The sequence below is a fragment of the Macaca fascicularis genome, chromosome 14 (genome assembly GCF_037993035.2).
Source record: "Macaca fascicularis isolate 582-1 chromosome 14, T2T-MFA8v1.1".
In the NCBI taxonomy this organism is placed as follows: domain Eukaryota; kingdom Metazoa; phylum Chordata; class Mammalia; order Primates; family Cercopithecidae; genus Macaca; species Macaca fascicularis.
Window position 1 is genome coordinate 112,138,831 of NC_088388.1, and position 18,750 is coordinate 112,157,580.

Below are 18,750 nucleotides of genomic sequence, written 5' to 3' on the forward strand. Positions count from 1 at the left end.
TTGCTGGCATGGTTAGGAAGGCCTCACCCACTTCCCAGCCCCAAGCAGGCCCTCTAATCCCTGCAGTCGGCTGAGGACAACTGTAGTCTCTCCATCAAATAAGCATAGACCAAGACCTGCGGCAGCTCTGCCTGCGAGCCGGTCACCATGGCAACGAGCATTGCCTCCATTCTACTGTGAAAAGAAAATGGCTGTTGGAAGGAAGGGCTCACTGAATCTCCATTCCCCGGCCTGTTTTGTTCAAGCCCCTCCCTCCTACTGGACTGAAGAAGCCTCAGGCACTGAACCAAATACCTGTTTACCTTTAGATTTGGGGCTTACTTAAGAGGAGGAGAGGCAGAAAGAAGTTGAATTCAAAGAAATAAAGCATTTTTCCACCCCAAAACTCTATTTTCATGAGGAATGGTTATCTGCTCCCAGCAGATAAACAAGGAGCAGATGAACACAGGGATCTGTGAGATCTGGCGCAGTGTATTTTGTCTTATCGGTGCAGTGGAATGACAGAGCGTACGGATGTTCAAATAAAACTTCAGGGAAAGTAGCCAAGGGACCCAGGGAATTCCGCAGGGCACGGGCTACAGAATTTCCGAAGGGTGTCTGACTAATTGGGGTGGTGATATTATGGAAAGAGGCGTGTTGGTCCTGTAGTCATGAGGGAAGGTGAGCATTTACCCTTACCATCCCCACTTCAAAATCAGTGTGAGCCCTCCTAGTGATTGTGTCTGGACGGCGTGGGGAACTGGCAGGAGACCCCTGAGGTTGATTCTGGAGTGCAGGCTTCCTGCACTTGACATAGCTGTGGAGACACTTCAGATGACATCCAGAAGGAATTGGTTGGGTCACCATTTCTGTGAATCCCAGGATGCTGCTGTTTTGGAGCAAGATCATAAGTCTTCTCAAGGGGTTGGAAACATTTAGGGTAGAGATCACCCAGAATCTCCCAGGGCACCTTGCACTCTCTGATGGAAAATAGCCATTCCATAGGAGAATGGTCTGGGCTGTGTCTCTGCCTGGCAGCACATGGCCCTGGCTGTTGGTGGCACAAGTTCTCAAACCCCACACAACCTCCTCCCTTCACTCTTTCTTAAAGTCAGTTGGGAAGCCTGTTTTTGAATGGAAGATCTGGGTTTCATTCTTGAAAATTGGAATGTATGTTTGAACTGGACTTTGTTTTTGTTTTGTTTTGTTTTGTTTTGTTTTTTCAGCTTCTCTGCAGGTGGATATTGTTCCCAGCCAGGGGGAGATCAGCGTTGGAGAGTCCAAATTCTTCCTATGCCAAGGCAAGTGCCCAGTGCGCAGCTGCATTTTAGAACTTGCTTCAGAAACTCACCAGGTAGAGCAGGAGCCCCCAGGCCATGTGAGCTGGCTGGTCACGCCACACCTAGAATTCTTGGCATCGCACTATTACAGGGTCAATAGTGTGGCCATTTAAGAGCCAGGGCCTCTTCCTTCCTTTTGCAAAAGGCTGCCTCAACATAGCAAATCGGTCATTTAGACTTCACCTTGACTACAGAGGAAGTCTAGGAGTTTTCTTAAGAAAATCAGCGCAACTTCCAGAATAGTGAATCATCCCACATCTCCTGTTCTGTATACATTCAGAGTTCTGTAAATGACAATGGAGAACAGCACTGGCTCAGAAATAATACTTTGCTGGATCTGTTTAAGGCTTATTTCTTAGAATTCCCCAGAGCTTGAAAATCTAAGTCTAAAACTTGCCTGTAGGTAAATAGAATACTGGTATGGCTTTTCTTGTGAGGACATATATCCTGGTTTACCAGGTCTATTGTGAATATCAATATTCTGTGCCATGGTCCCCACCAGAGCTCTGAGATATGCCAGACCTGGTGACCTTGTTTTACATTTAGAAAACATGCCCCATTTCCACAGCCCAGATAATTATCAGAAAATATCCTGTGGAGGAAAAGGCTTCAAGTTAAGCCTCAGATTCTCGTATGTGACATGACTGGGATTCAGAACATGGAAGAACCAGGAAAGAGCTGAGCTAGGTATAAACGGTGACATTTAGCGAGCAGCTTTTGGCAGGGAGGGGCCTTTAAATGCTGTCATGATTTGTGCGGACGAGGTGGCTTGTGGCCGTCAGATGTGTTCACTCCAGCTTTGCCTTCATTACAGCAATTTCAATGATCTGGAGACGCAGCCGTGGAGCCCACAGCACATCTTGCAAATAGCGATATTTATTGAAAACATGATGGGCCCTGAAAGGAAGACTGCTTCATTTCCATACTAAGCATCTGTGCAGGGCTGGGTGGTGCGGGCTGAGAAGGGTGCCACGTGAAGAGGCAGGGCCCCATGCAAAGAGGCAGGGGGCGCAGCCACGTCTGCCGGATCTGAGCGCCCTTCCAGCTCAGTGCCCTGGGCAGTGTCAGTGTCAGAGCCCTGTTCCAGCTCAGTGCCGGGGCAGCTCAGCCACCGCAGTCTGTTCCTCCTCATTGGTGCCTGGGGAAAGGAAGAATGGGTGGTTCTGGCCACCTTCTTTGCAGCATGCAAGGAAATGAATTTGTCTGAGCAGGGGGTGCTGAAATGACAGTCATGCCAGTTTGTGCAGGCAGATGCTAGAATAAACGTGGCTGGAAAAAAATATAAAAAATAAAAAGTGGTTGGAATCTGCACCCCTATACTAGCCAGTATTTCTCACCTGCAGCTCAGGAGACCCATTATCCAAGGCTTCGAAAACAAGCTGATCAGTCGACTCAGACCAGTTAGGCTCTGGAGCCCAAATCCTAAATACACGAATTCCCTTGGTTACCCGTTCTGTGAGGCATGTGTGTTCCTAGCTTAGTGCCCAGCACACAGTAGTTCTCAACAAATATCTCTTCTCTTCCATCATTAGGGATAGGATCATGATAACAACTAGCACAAGTGGTTGTTGAGTTCTTTCCGAATATTGTAAGAGGTGTTAAGTATATAATAGTTAAATGCAGAGCCGAAGAAGGGCTGCACGTCATTCTAGCAGCCATACTCGCCCCTCCCTGATGTTCAAGACTTGACTGATCCGTTGTTCAGTAACTCGTACTGATCAGCCACTGTCAGTCTGGAGGGGACTTAGTCTTTTCAACTTCAGTAGCTTAAAAATAATCTCTTCCTCTTTAGTGGCAGGAGATGCCAAAGATAAAGACATCTCCTGGTTCTCCCCCAATGGAGAAAAGCTCACCCCAAACCAGCAGCGGATCTCAGTGGTGTGGAATGATGATTCCTCCTCCACCCTCACCATCTATAACGCCAACATCGACGACGCCGGCATTTACAAGTGTGTGGTTACGGGCGAGGATGGCAGTGAGTCAGAGGCCACTGTCAACGTGAAGATATTTCGTAAGAGCCCCCTTCTTCTTCTGCATTCTCTGGCCTCTCCTTGCCAAGGAGACACATGGGTAGTAGAAAGGTGGAAATGATGATAGAGGGACCAGCTGAGGGCCTGACCAGTCCCATTCTCTCTCCCTAAGTCTTTTCTGACCTTGGCCAACCCAGAACTCACAACCGTGGTTCACACTGGTCGCAGCTACTCCCCCATAGGCATTCATTCTCAAAATTCAAATTACACAGTTCCTAGAGGGCAGTTACGGGTTTCTTCATCCCTTCCCCAAATGTTGGCTGACTGTTCTACAGTTTGGGCTCTTCTCCCTTCTTATTTCCCTCTCCCCTGCTGGTAATGGAGCCCAGGGCTCAGTGGGGTGGGGGATCATTATCTGAACACTCTCGCCACTCAGAGCAGGCAGTTCCTATTGCCTCTGAAACCCCATCTGAGGGTGACATCTTGTTACCTTGTTATTAATATCACACATCCATCCTGGTGGTTGGAGTAATGGTGGGTGACAGCTAATGGAACAGTATTGATAGTACGGTATTTATTGCCATTAAATATGGTTTTTTTCTATTCTTTTCATCAGCATTCTCTCTGCTGTAGAAAGTTGAGGTGGGGCTGGGAGTTTGAATAGGAGACAAGAAAAGGACTGATGACTCTTACTATTCGTTGGGGAATGGATGTTCCACCAGTTCATTCTACCTATAACCTGTGCTTCACTGGCATCATCCTGCATGACAAGGAACCCTTGGTGAAGATATTCCTTTCGTTCTGTAGGCCTTTTTCTGCACAAAATGTGATAAATTTAGCACTCAGTGAGCAGATATTGGTTGCCAAGCATTGGCAACCTATGCTTGGGCCAGCTGCTCTGCCTGACGTCTATGAGGGTGCCCCTCTTATACAGCTGTACATCAGGATCGAGACTTGCCCAGGAGTCAAGTCCAGGTAGCATGGCTCTAGTGAAAGGGGATCTTTGTGGGAGAAGCAGCTGTTTTCCCTCACTCTTCTGCTCATTTTCCAGAGAAACTCATGTTCAAGAATGCGCCAACCCCACAGGAGTTCCGGGAGGGGGAAGATGCCGTGATTGTGTGTGATGTGGTCAGCTCCCTCCCGCCGACCATCATCTGGAAACACAAAGGCCGAGATGTCATCCTGAAAAAAGATGGTGAGACCTGAATTTCCTGGCAGCTGCCTTTTCCCCAGGGCACCGAGTTCCCTAGCTTTTTCACCTGTACCAACCCCTGAGGCATTCCAGTCCAAACTCAGATTCATGTGCGCCCGAGCCCTCATGCAGTTTCTGGGTCCTGAATAGATGTATATCTGAAGTTGGTATACTTAGGTACTTGATTTTCTCTCCAGTACAAAAGACAAATTTCTAATAGACATTTACTCTTGGCTGTATTTCAAAGCCAGGGACACATTTTCTTATTTGGGCTTAAAACCCCACCTTCTAAGACTGAAGTTAGGAAACAGGAAAGAGACTCAGCCCCCTATCTGCAGATACCAGAGCTCTCCGACTGATTCTTGGATGAACCTGCCTCTTATCTCTTCTAGTCCGATTCATAGTCCTGTCCAACAACTACCTGCAGATCCGGGGCATCAAGAAAACAGATGAGGGCACTTATCGCTGTGAGGGCAGAATCCTGGCACGGGGGGAGATCAACTTCAAGGACATTCAGGTCGTTGTGAATGGTGAGGAGATCCCGTTCTTCCTGATATCTGCATTGCTACCACCTTGGTTCTCCAAAATCATTCTCTTAACTTCCTCTTTGGTCTGTAAACTAAATCCTGTCCTGACTCAATCATCCCTCTCAGCTAAATACCCTCCCCACCTTAACATCTAGATTTCTTTCTTTTTTTTTTTTTAAATATACTTGCCTGTTGGATCTTCCCTCAACTATGGGGCATGTTCGTGCAGCAATTGAATGTCCTTCACTGTTCTGCAGCACTAAAAACTTTCCCACTGCTTACCTATTAATCCTCATTGTCCTTGATGTTACCATAATTGTGAAGTTAGTCCTCTGCTTAAATGTTCAAAGAAAATATTACAGTCAACTCAGGCCTCAGAATAGTCAGAATTGTGGTCCATAGGCTTATTAATCTTAATTTGCAGTGTCAAATAAACACACCCATGGAATCGATCTGACATTTACAAGACGTTTACAGGAAATTATAATGTCAGTACTAAGAAAATAAGTAAATCAGGGTTGAGTGGTTTTGACTCTTGACACATTTTTCTTTTTTTCTTTTTTTTTTTTTTTTGCCAAACTCTCCCCCTCTCATTCCTTTGGTAAAAAACAGTTTTGTGCAAGGTTGTTTATCACAGTCCCAGACAAATGGCACTCTTTTTTGTAGCTGATGCATTCGAATTGTTGTTAACCATTTAACCACTGGGAGCAGTAATGTCCAACTTTTTCCAGTATGAAGAGCCCCTTTTTAACATCGAGTTCCTCTGACTCTAGTAGTTATTAAATTTAGTATGCATTGACTGAGAAAATATATAATGAAAAATAGCAACTATAAATTAAATACCATCTTAACATGAATAAAATGTCTTATTATAGCTTCTCAACTAATGAAAAACAAAACAATGCATGTTTGTAGGAGAACTGTCTATTCGGTTTGCAGAAGTTATTTAGTACATACACGAATTTCGATTCCTGACACTAACTCTGTAGCCGCACAGGACGTTTGTCCCACAGGCTGAGAACTCTTGACCTGGAGTGGTGTCTCTTTTCCAGGCCATTGGGTTCTTCCAAATTTTCACAACCACCCCATGACACCCTTTTTTCCTTCAGTGCCACCCACCATCCAGGCCAGGCAGAACATTGTGAATGCCACCGCCAACCTCGGCCAGTCCGTCACCCTGGTGTGTGATGCCGAAGGCTTCCCGGAACCCACCATGAGCTGGACAAAGTAAGACACTGGCTCATGCCTTTTATCATGGACTAGAGGAGAATGGGGCATCATGAAGTCTGCTCCATGTTAGTGTCTCAGTGAAATGGATGTGGGCTTCTTAGGAATATCAACCCCAGGAGAAGAATGGACTCTTTTCTTTAAGATTCTCTTGCTTGTGCATTGATTATTCCTTCAATTTCAGCCTTGTAGGGGCAGAGTCAGAGCCAGAGGGTGTGGTCTTGGGAGCCCACTTTTAAACCTTTGTGGGTACAGTTGCAGCTCTTGGATAGTCAGAGGATGGAATAGAGGAATAAAGGGTGATTGTGGATGTTCAGCTTGGTGCCTTAACTTTTTGTGAAGACTGAGGAGTCTTTCCCATTGACTCAGTCTGCATTCTGTGGAACCTAATTAAAAATAAACATCTTACTTCTGTGGTCGAAATCATGCTACTTTGCCTTTCTACACACTCTAGGGATGGGGAACAGATAGAGCAAGAGGAAGATGACGAGAAGTACATTTTCAGTGACGATAGTTCCCAGCTGACCATCAAAAAGGTGGATAAGAACGACGAGGCTGAGTACATCTGCATTGCTGAGAACAAGGCTGGCGAGCAGGATGCGACCATCCACCTCAAAGTCTTCGGTAAGAGCAATGGGGGCCCAGGTCACTGCTCTGCCACAATTCCTCTTCCTCTGCACATTCAGTCCATCAGTAAGACCCTGGTCACTCTCCCTCAGAACATAACCCAGTGTACCCATTTCTTGCCAGTTCCATCACCTAAGCCCTAGTCCAAGCCACCATCATCCTCACCTGGGCAGTGGGACGGTCTCATACCTGGCCTCCCTGACTCTCCCTATTGGTCCACTTCATTCCCTTCTCTCACAGTAGCCAGAATGACCTAAATGCCACTCATCGGTTTGAAAGCCTCCAGTGGCTCCCTATGGCAACCAGAATAAAAGCCAGACTCCCTGCAATGGCCTACGAGACCAGACATGAACTAGCCCCTACCTTCTTCTCCAGCCTCATCTCTTTCACTTTGCTGCACATGTAAAGTTCTCCGACCACACAGGCCTTCTTCATGTCGCTCAGACATACCAAGCTTGTTCCTCATCTCAGGGTCCTTGCCCTTGGTATCCCTTCTGCTTGGACTGTCTTTCCCTCTGACCCACTCTGAACTGCCTTCTTCTGATCCACCATTCAGATCTTAACTCAAACTCACCTTCTCAGTGGCTCCTTCCTCCACTGCCCTGGCTAATTCAGCTCCCCCTGCACTGCGACCACCCCCACCCACCTCCACTCATCTCTCTCTCATGACTCTTACTGGATCTTCTTCTCTGTACCTAACAGTACCTGAACACATGTCATTTGCATATTTGTTTTGGGGATTGTCTGTCTCCTACCTCTACTAGTGTGTAAACTTCAAGATAGCAGAACCCTGGCTGTCATACACGGCGTTATCCCTGCAACTCCAAGCAGTGCCAGACTTAGCATAGGCCCTTGGTAACTTTAGTGGCCGACAGGCTGGCTGCTTTGCCTTGTTTGCTTCCTTCCCTGGCCTGTGTGAAACAGTGTCATAGAAGAGCCCTTGCATCCCTGCTCACTTCATCTTCATAAACTCAGGAAACTTCCATTCATTTCAGAACTGAAAGGCATTTTGACCTGATCTTGAAAAAAGAATTGGTTGCGGAGAAATGTTTAACCTAATGGCCCTCGAGTCTCTCCACACGTCTGTTTAGAAAACACAGATAAGGGCCGGGTGCGGTGGCTCAAGCCTGTAATCCCAGCACTCTGGGAGGCCGAGGCAGGCAGATCACGAGGTCAGGAGATCAAGACCATCCTGGCTAACACGGTGAAACCCCATCTCTACTAAAAATACAAACAACTTAGCCGGGTGTGGTGGCTGGCGCCTGTAGTCCCAGCTACTTGGGAGGCTGAGGCAGGAGAATGGCGTGAACCCAGGAGTTGGAGCTTGCAGTGAGCCCAGATCGTGCCACTGTGCTCCAGCCTGGGCAACAGAGCGAGACTCCGTCTCAAAAAAAAAAAAAAACAAAGCACACAGATAAACTGGTCTACTGTAGACAGCGTTGCTGAGGAGGTGCCAGTCTGAGGGGCAGCTCTGGTGCATGGAGCCCCCAAGTCGTTAAAATGTGCACCCGGGAATCAGGGTTGGGACCTGCTTATTCAGCCTGATCAGGAGAACTGTTCATAAACACAGACCTTTGAAAATCAAGACTTTATATGCAAATGGTCTGCTGGTTATTCAGTAGTAAACAGCTGGGTTTAGAAACAGGCTATCAGTTTGGTTCAAGTTAACTGTATGTATTTGAGAGTGAAAGCTAAACTTCATGAAAAATATTCTTGAAAGTCTTTTCTTGAATTCAGACTGATCTTCCCCAATCACTATGGTTTTAGTAAGTTTTTCCATATTATAGAAAAAGATAGATGCATTTGTTCATCCCTTCATTTAATAAATGTGTATTGATCACCATTGTTGCTGGACAGAGGGGCTACAGAGATGAGGAGGATATCATCCCTTGACCCTGGGAAACACAAAGAGGGAGATAAATGGATAAGCACAAACGTTACGATAGTCAGTGTCAGTCAGCAACATTGGAGTGACTGCTATGGACTCAGTCATTGCCAAGTTTAGAAGATGAATAACATGGACTCTGTTCTCATCAGTAGGTTCACAGGCTAATGTAGATAGTCAATGCTGAAATTTGAAACGACAATACATTGTTAGGACTTCATAATAGCAATATGCACAGTGTTTTGTAGGAAGCAAGTTCTCTGGTCCTGTGTGATGTAAGTTAGAGAAGTCATTAAAAGGTACTATTTCATAAGTAGGAGTTACCCAGCTGAAGGAGTGGATGAGAATTTTAGGCAGCCTAGGCACAGGCACAGAGGCAAGAAAAGCACAGGCTGTGTTGAATGGGAGCTTCTTGTGGACAGAGGCTATGTGTGTTTTACTCACAGATACATCCCCAAGACCTGAAACAGTAGCCCGCATACAGTAGGCACTAGATTGAATAAATGGAGAAACTGTCATTAGTTCTATGTGATGAAGCAAACATACATATGTGGCAGGGAGATAAGCCTGGAGACACGATCATCACCTGTCTTTTGGAAATTATTTTAGACTTTAACTCCATAAAGTAATAATAATAATAATATCAAACACAACCAGAACACCTATAATGTGCCAAGTACTCTGTGAAGTGCTATCTGTAAGTTAACTCTTTTAATCCTCATCACTCCCCTATGATGTAGGTTTTATTATTATCCCCGTTTTACAAAGGAGAAACCTGATCACAGAGGGATGATGTGCCTCTGGATTCAGACCGAGGCAGGTGGCTCCTAAGTCCCTTCTCTAATCTAACAGTGATGGTTGTTAACTCCACAAAACCCAACAGAACACATATTGTGTCTGAATTATATAGGGAGTGTCTGGCAAAACTAGAATTAGTGCACTCTGCCTGCACCACCAGATAGCTCATGGTTTCTCTGCAAAAGCAACCCAGTCCCAACTTGGCTGGGCATGAACAGATCTCGGCTTCTCTTCCAGGCCTCTCTGGTGGTGATGGCTGCCCCAGAGCAGTGAGTGCAGGGCCATGTGGGACCATGGTAGAGGGAAGAGAGTGGGTCAGGTCGACGGGAGGAGGTCATGAGGCAGGGAGAGTAGGGCGGGGAAACTGCTAAGACAAGATTTGTCTTCCCACCCCCTACCTTGGACACATACACCCCTCTTCATCACACACACACACACATTTCACAATTTCTTTCCCAAAACTGCAGCTGGAAGAATAGGGAGCATAGCGGGACAAACAGAGAAGAGGTGGCCGGGCTCCCGAAGAGACAGGAATCATAGACTTGTAGAGACTGAGTCCACTCAGAACGGGAATCCTCCCCTGTCATAGTCTGAGTTGCGTTCATACAGCCTCCCTGAAGGAACCTGGTGCCTCCTCTCCACCACCTTTTCCCATCCACCTCCCGTTCTCATCCTCCTTTCTCTCCTCCTCCACTGGCCTCCCCATTGGTTGAAGAGACTAATACAGGGCTAGGGAGCCACCTCGGGGGGACCAGCTGGTTAGGGCTCCATCTTCTTCCTCCCTTTTATTCCCTCTCCATCCCCTTCCAACTTGCCATCGTGGACCATTGCTAGGGGAGAAATGGGGCAGGTTCCCTAAGTGGGAGTAGAGTCTACAGCAATGAGGTAGAAAAGGGAGGAAGCCTGTAGCTTAGATAGTAAAGAAAAGCCCAGAAGTCCTGTGGCTTCAAGAAGGGATGTCCATCAGTATGTACGGGACATATCTCAATTAGGGACTTTATGATATCATTTGTATCTAAGTGGCATCATTCTTTCCTAAGAAAAAGACATGTTCTAGCACATGTTGCCTTAGTTATTAGCTAGAGGCTCCTTTTACTAAGTAGGTGCATCCTCTCATCCTTTAAATTTGGCAGTGAATTCTCATTACTGCTGTCCACATGCATGCCTCTGAAGAAGTTTTGTCTGTATTGATTCCTTTGATGCTCATGTAAATGCTCTTGAGGTCTCATGCTTCTGTGGCTGAGGCAAGTTCACCAGTGGCTAGGAGCCCTGTCTCTCAAGCAGCCCTTGAGGGTTACAGCAAAGGACAAGCAGCAGCCTGAAAGAAGGTGCATGTGGTCATGCCCCATAGCATAGTGTCCAGCCTCTTTGTTCAGGGACACAGGGGCCTCAGGGCTCTTCTTTGGGTTGTAGGAGCATGAACTGGAGTGGGAGTAGACAAGGCTGCCTCTTAGTGGAAAGCATTCTTGGAAAACTCACAGGAGGAAATATGGGGAAAGGTGCAGTAGAACAGTCTGAGGCACTAAGGCCCATGGAGGCAGGTGGAGAATAGAACAGGGATCCAAAAGTCAAGAACTCATAAGAGAGGTTAATTAATAGAGGGTGGGGGGTATAGGAAGATGAAACCCGGAGAGATTCCTCTAGATGCTGGAAAGCAGAGGGAGGAAATCTTTTCAGTAGGGTGCCCCAGCATTTGTCTTTGTTGGCCTACTAATGCCCTTTGTCCTGGTGCGATTATTTAGAGCCTTTCATGTCACTCTCAAGAGAGTCCCAATTTAGACAATAAATTATGTATATCACTGTCTTCTTCTAAGGTGGCATTCTGAGCTTTCTGAATTAGTTCTGACAGTAGCACTGCTTCTAGAGTAATAGAGAATTAAGTTATCAGTGGGAAGCTTGCCTTCCTTCCCACAGCACTCTGTAGACTCTACAAAATTAGCCATGATCATGTTTTAATAAGAATATGGTTTGCCTTTTTTCTAAGGAGTCATACAATGCACCTTCTGTAGCCATCTGTGAAATGGAGCCACCAAGGCCAAATACTAATAGATGGCAACTGACCCTTGCCTGTCTTCTGTTAACCTTCGGCTGCCGTGACAAAGTACCGCAGGTCAGGAGAAGGTCAGCAAAACACTGTCCAGATCTCAGAGTCTGACAAGATTTTAAGAGGCCCCAAATTCAACCTTCCTGAGATTATCTCTGGACCTCAAAACAACTGTTGAGTTTAGCAGATTCAGTTGTATGGCTGAATTTTTTTTTTAATTTTTTTATTCTGTGACTTTTATAATATAGAGATTCAGCTCTTATTTTACCTTTATTTTATTTTATTTTATTAGCCTTTTTTGTTTTTCATGCTTCTTTTATTTTACCTTTATTTTACTTTGCCCTCTAAAATTTCCCTGTCAATGGCACTTAGCACATATTCCTTCCAATACAAGTTGTAATATTCTCGAAAATCATATCTATCAAGGAAGACACAATAGGGAAACCTATGAGGTTTACCTCATTCATGTGGACTCCATCAACTGAAATCTATGAACATTTGGCCAAATTGGATTGAGATGTGCCTATGTGCTATCCATCAAAAAAGGATTTGCTAAACAGGCTGTTAGTATGCATTACCTTTAGGCAAATATTTGAACTATGTAGGTGATTTCACGTAGAAGCAGGCATTTGTAACAAAAAGTGTATAGTTCTGTTATTGTTTTCTGTTTATTAAATCAGCATCAAAGACCTCAACATGGAGAATATATATAGGCAGTCATTTATTCGCCTACTTAGGGTTACTGTATGAATTTGAATATAAAGCAAATGTAGTCTTTTCAAAAACTAGCTATCATTCTCTTGGGGTTTTTTGGTTCATTTGTTTGTTTCCATAGCCTGGCCTTTTCCTTTATTCATGAAATAAGTTAAATTTGTGCAGTGTTATCTTTTCTCTTCCACACAAAGTTCAGCGATTTCAGAGCATAATTGTTTTAAATTGGGAAAATTCAATTTTCTCTAATGTTTTAACATTTAACTTAGCTTTGGAATGCTTGTGTTTTCTTGCATTACCCAAAACATTTGGAAAATGAACTCATCTCAACTCATCTCCTTCCCATCCTGAGCCCACCCCAGAGCCCCCATCCAGTTCCTTGCCTGATTTCTTCATTTGAGTTAATGCTGATACCATTCTCCCAGTCGTTAAGACTCCAAGTCACTTGGACTCCTTCTTATTGCTCCTTTTGGTTCTTCTCACCCCTCCTTGCCCTCTCTTCAGTTGCCACTTACTGAACCTTCCTCCACTCCAGCATCTGTCTCAAAGCTGCTCTTTGCTCTTTCCTCTCGAACGACCTCGTTCAGAATCCAGCATTACCGCACATCTGGGTCATTGCCAGGGCTTCCAAACTGGTTTTCCCACCTCAAAGTTTTCTCTAGTCCAATGCTTCCTGAAATGTCCCTAGGTTAACCTTCTTGAAATACAGAAGCTTTTGTGTCGCTGATTAAATGCTGTCTGTGGGCCTCCACCAGGCACCAGGTAAAATTCCAGCCATCCAGCCTCTGCTTCCTGTGCCTCATGCCACACTGTTCTCTTCCCAGCCATCTCTTCATATATTCTTGCTTCTTTGCTTTTATTCAATCAGTTTCCTACACTTCAAATGACTCCATCTCCACCCTAGAGTTCCACCTGCTGAAAATCCCATGGCCCAGCTCCAAAGCCATCTCCTCTTGAAGGCTCCATCCAGGGAGGCACTCTTCCGCTGCGTCATGCCTCCTGCATTCCTTGCCCTTATCACTCTTAGTCGATAGGATATTTCTTATTTATTATGGTTTCTGTGTTGTCACATGCCTACATCATTGTAAGCCTTGGGGAGTCAGGTCTGTATCTCCTAAAACACCTAGACTAGGGTCTTGTACTTAGCAGATAGATAACCTTTGTTGGATAGGTGCATGTCATCGTTGAAACCCAGAAAGCTCGATAATTAGATAAACTCAGAGAAATGTTTTGTCTTTTCAGCAAAACCCAAAATCACATATGTAGAGAACCAGACTGCCATGGAATTGGAGGAGCAGGTCACTCTTACCTGTGAAGCCTCTGGAGACCCCATTCCCTCCATCACCTGGAGGACTTCTACCCGGAACATCAGCAGCGAAGAAAAGGTATCATGCTGCCCAGGAGTTTCAGGGCCTTGGAATGCAGACTCAAAGCAGATTGAGTCTGCTCGTGCCCAGTTCTCTTTGGTGAGCTGGGAGATGGGTTATGGTCACCAGAGGCCACAGCCAGATCCCGGGGCCTCCCTCCCCGAGCCTGCAGGACATGGCCTGCTCAGCATCCCCTTGCAATGGAATAGGCACAATTCCTTGGACAGGTTGGCGGGGGCGTGATGTATGGCCATGCTCAAGTTAGATGTTGTGGGGAGGAGGCAATGGTGATTTTCAATCCCCGAGTTATGGAGCTGTGAGGGAACAAAGAGAAGGCAATGTCCTAGGTGCACCAGGTGACATTGTCATCATCTCAAGAGCACCCTAGGAAAGATCTCCCAGAAATAATCAGGCTCAAAATGAACCTATTAATTCTTTTTCTTGTGTTTGTATACTCATGCTATATATGCACTTATGCACAAATGCTTGTTTGCCATTGTGTCTGCCTGTATTCTTGGTCACATTTGGATATCATTTTGTTCTAAAGGCAAAAATATTTAGCAGTTTCTAAGTGATGATTACATCCCGGTTTTTCAATATATTCATGGAGGGTTTAAGAACATTGTAGCAACCTTCCTGACAAATCAAAATGGTGGGAAAGATTGAGCTTTGAAGTCCATGGATTTATAGGTCACCAGAAAGATACTTCATTGTTGACAATATATAAAAACTGAGGTGACCCCACATCATACAGCCCTTGATTATTGAGTGGGCCAAAAGTCGGAGGAAAAAGCTTGGTTTTAATGCAACTTAAACCCTCTTATGGTACTTCTCCAATCTAATCTCATATATCCTGTAGTAATGGGCTCTGTTTTAGTTATCCCAGGTTTTGTCACCTATTCAGTAGTAATGGCCTTGCCTTATGGAACACTTATAATGGACTGCTTACTGATCAGAATGTCAAAAATGATAGATCTTCACTCTTCTGCCTGCCCAAAGGAAATCTCTAGAGAGAGTAAACTCAAATAAAGCCAGAAAGGGATAGTGTGAAATACCAGAGCTAAATTTGGGATTTGCATTTGAGGAGCTGATTTCTTTCCCACTAATAGAAAACAAAACTGCATCAAATGGAACAGAAATTGCTCTTCCAAATAACCTATTATTTTTTGCAACCTTTACCTCCAGAGTTAAATTCAACTTAACAAAAAGTCAACTGAGGAACTGCTAAATATTTTTGAAACTCACATATGCTGTTTGATACTGTGAAAACCAGCTAGATTAAGAGATGTGGTGTTTACTTGGATACTTTCTTTATCAACATTAGAATTAAACCCTCAGCTAAGATTTCAGCCCCACTCATGTGCGTTATGCGGATTGAATGTACATTTCAGGGCTTAAACCACAAGGCTGCTGCTTGGCAGATCTTTCTACATTAGCTTAAAAGTAGATTTTTGTCCAGAGTGACCCAGTGTATATCTTTGACCTACAGTGAAGGACAGAAATAATATCTGCCTCAGATGAATGATGCTTTTGAATTCTATATCTTTTCTAGGGATAGCTCAACAGCCAATCTAGACCAGAAAGGTTATTAAGATTTGTGCCTACTGAGGTTCTTTAATAGGTTGGCACTTCTGGCTTGTAGCTATGATTTCATTTTTCTAGAATGAGAATAATAGCCAGGAACTAATACACATTCATACTTGCTAAATATGGAGACAGGTGTCCAGCAGAGACTGTCTCAAGCCTAGTAGTGACTACATTTTATGTAATTCTGCTATCGCTATAGATCATTTGTCTTAATCTTAGATCGTTATTTCAGTCCAGCCACATTGGTTGTATTGTATTTCTTTTACTTGCCTTCAAGTTCACTTTATTGGAACATGAGTAAATCAGTGTTAAAACAAGTCCTCCGAATCAGCTAGTGATGTGACACTGGACTGACATATTTGCCTGAGTGAAACTCTATATAAGAAAATTTGCCATTTCTGTTAATTATATATTGACATCAAAGAGGCATATTGTCCATCTTACACTGTGGATAGCTAATAATTAAGAAAACAAATATGGGCTGTTCATGACTGGTTGGAGTACAGAAAATACATTTCATTTTTACTTTGGCAGCCTCTCCTCATGTTCTCCTCCATCCGAAGTTGCAATCTATATAATTAGGAATCAAGATTACTAGCGTCACTGTAATTGTAGGAGTGGAAAACAACCATTTTCTTTTTAAAATCAGGGTGATATGCTAAGCAAACGAGAATAGATGATTGTATCTAATTGGTCAGGTAAAGAAGCCTCCTGAGATTTAGATCACGTAAAATGCTAAAATCATAGATATTCGGGAGGCACCTTTTGAGGTCATCCAGTCTCGCCTGGCACCCTGGCCTAGCATCCTTGCCAGGAAGCTAGTCGGTCCCTGTCTGAAACGTGATGGTATCAGTCCTCTGCAGGGGAGTTGGCCAATGCTGAAGAGCAGAATGAGCTGCTACCCTGCCCCTTCCTTTGCTTAGTCCTCCCAGCCTCTGCCACTCAGTCCTTTGCATGAGAGCCATTAAAAATTCTTCGACTTTCCTCCAGTCCACTCCTCTTACCTTGAACACACCAGTTATTTTCACTATTTCTCATATGTCATAGTTTCCATACCTTTTATCTTTCTGGTTGTCTTATACTGCATAGTTTCAGTTCACTAGTGCTCCCCTAAAATTTTGCTGTGCTCAGCGTAATTAATGCAGACTTCAGGAGGGCCATTGCCTCTTTGATGTGGATGCCGTCATGCAGGTAAAGGAGCATTAGCTCTTAACAGTCTCCTTATTCTGTTGCCTCGTATTGAGCTTGTGGTCAACTAAAATGCTCAGGTCATTTTTTACATGAACCCCATTTAAGCTACATATCACCTATCCTGTTCTTATGCAATTGATTGGTTAACCAATATTGCAGAATTTTATATTTATTTATGTTAAAAATTGCATTTTGTTTGTTGCAAACCAGTGCTTCTCAACAGGGTCATGGTGGCAATTTGGGAAGAGGCTTCCTTCACTGGGACTGTACTATGCATTGCAAGAAACTTAGCATTTCTAGTCCCCTTCCTGTTAAATGCCAGTAACCACCTCTAATTTTTACTAAAACTATGACACATACAAACACCTCCTGGCTTGAGAATGACTGTTTGAGTCCATCTTTGTAACCAGTCAGGACTGACTGTCATTAGAAATTCACCTTAGAAATCTGTGTGTCCGGGGCACTTCAACCCATGTGTATATTAAAAGTAAAGAAGTAGAGCAGTCAGTGGGGATCCCAGCCTAAGCATAGAGCCCAAGAGCAAAGAGCAGGCAGTTCAATAGTCTTCCAATGCAGTCGTCATCTAACATTTGTATTAGCTGTTGCTTCCAACCTTGTATGAACACTTATTTGCAATATCTTTGTCCAAGTCACTGATAGAAATGTTGACTAAAACAAGGTCAAGTACAGAGCCCTTGGACTGCCACAATGGCTTCCTTCTGGCTCGGTGGCTGAGAAGGTAGGCCACCTGATGCCACGGTGCCACAGTGCTCTCTCATGGTTTGTATTACTTTAGTGGAAGGTTCAATGATTCCTTTAATAAAGTTAGTTACAATGTAAGTGAGTTAAAGCAGCTTTGTGTTTTGCTTCACTGCCGAGTGTAGTCTAGTATTAGTCTTCTTAAGGGAAGAGGTGGAAAAGAGGGCATTCAACCATAGACATGTGGTTATTGACTTTCTAATGGAATACCAATGTTCTTGTTCATTATAAAAGAAGGGGGGAGATAAGCAAAAACAAGTACAATGAGCCTGAATTCAGGTCACACTCTACCTTTGATCATGTCTCTGTATTGAGTCTAATCACTCATCTGAGAATGACCAGTACCAATCAGTTAAGCTTCAGCTAGTTGAGTTGGTTTAGCTCAACAACTGATAATAGCTAGGGTACCTAATTGTTTGGGTCATCGAGATCATTAAGATAGATCAGCTGTCCAAAAGTTGATGCATTACTTAGTAGTTACTATTACGTTGACCAAAAAAGTTGACCGTCATAATGGGTCAATTTGATCATCTGTATGAAAGTCATTGTGATACCTCAGAAAGCTTCTGCATCCATGTTATTTCAGTACTCATCCTGCACAGATTCCTTTTAAATATTGCCAGGTGTTTGAGTGAGTGCTGCTAAATTCCAGGTGTCATTTACGTACTGCCTGAGACCCACAGATGATGATTTACATACTCTATCCCTGGCAGAAAAAATCCATCATATGCCTCTTTGAACATCTCTATGCCTTTGAAATGGCTGACAAAGAAAGGCCTATAAAGCCTTATTAAGGAAAGAAGAGCAGTGAAGAATTGAGATCAGAAGAGATAGGAAAAATGAAAAGCATTCCGTGAATCTTGAATCTTAGGCTAACAGAATATCCCACAAGTAAGAGAACTTTTGAAGTTCTGGATTCTTTGGAAGCTGGAATTTCCTTTTCACCAGAAAAAATTCCTCATTCATTACAAACTCAGGGCCTGCTTTTAAACACTGGAAAAGACAACTGCATTGAGCAATCAGAGTCAGGTTTATCCAGTATGTGGGCACATGAATAATAGAATACATAAGAAAATTATAGAAATGCTTCACTTTGTTTTATATACATATTCCTACAGACTTGTGTGTAAGACAATAAAATATGAATATCAAAACAACCTAGAACAATTTTTGGAGGATTACTAATCATACCTGATTTATTTCATAAGTGTGTACATTTGCATATCAGGTTGTCATAATGTGGGTCACACGTTCACCAAATGGTTAGGGCCAAGATATTTCCTATCATTCCACCAGGCACAAAAGTAAGAGGTTGTGTCACTGGAAGCTTTGTGTTACTAGCAACTACTTATTCTAAAAGCCACAGAACCATAGTGATTTGGGAGAGACACAAGAATAATCAGATTTGAAAAAACATACAACTCAATGTGATAGAGTCTCTCAAAAGAAAGATCTTGATTCCTGCAGCCCTGGCATGTAACCGACAAGCTTCTAAGTGATGTGGAATTGGCAAGCACATTTGACATGTTGGCCCACCGTTCCTTTG

At 44.0% G+C, this 18,750-nt stretch overlaps 1 protein-coding gene across 19 annotated transcripts in view; it reads left to right on the top strand.

The window, feature by feature from the left end:
• NCAM1 (neural cell adhesion molecule 1) overlaps positions 1-18,750 on the top strand; it is a 311,269-nt gene that overhangs the window by 242,069 nt on the left and 50,450 nt on the right. For all 19 annotated transcript variants that reach the window (XM_045371016.3, XM_065528978.2, XM_005579647.5 and 16 more), the window contains exons 2-8: positions 1,206-1,280; positions 3,112-3,330; positions 4,341-4,484; positions 4,874-5,011; positions 6,118-6,235; positions 6,690-6,859; positions 13,543-13,685. In XM_045371016.3, the coding sequence (XP_045226951.1) occupies positions 1,206-1,280; positions 3,112-3,330; positions 4,341-4,484; positions 4,874-5,011; positions 6,118-6,235; positions 6,690-6,859; positions 13,543-13,685 (1,007 nt within the window). The remainder of the gene's footprint in view (positions 1-1,205; positions 1,281-3,111; positions 3,331-4,340; positions 4,485-4,873; positions 5,012-6,117; positions 6,236-6,689; positions 6,860-13,542; positions 13,686-18,750) is intronic.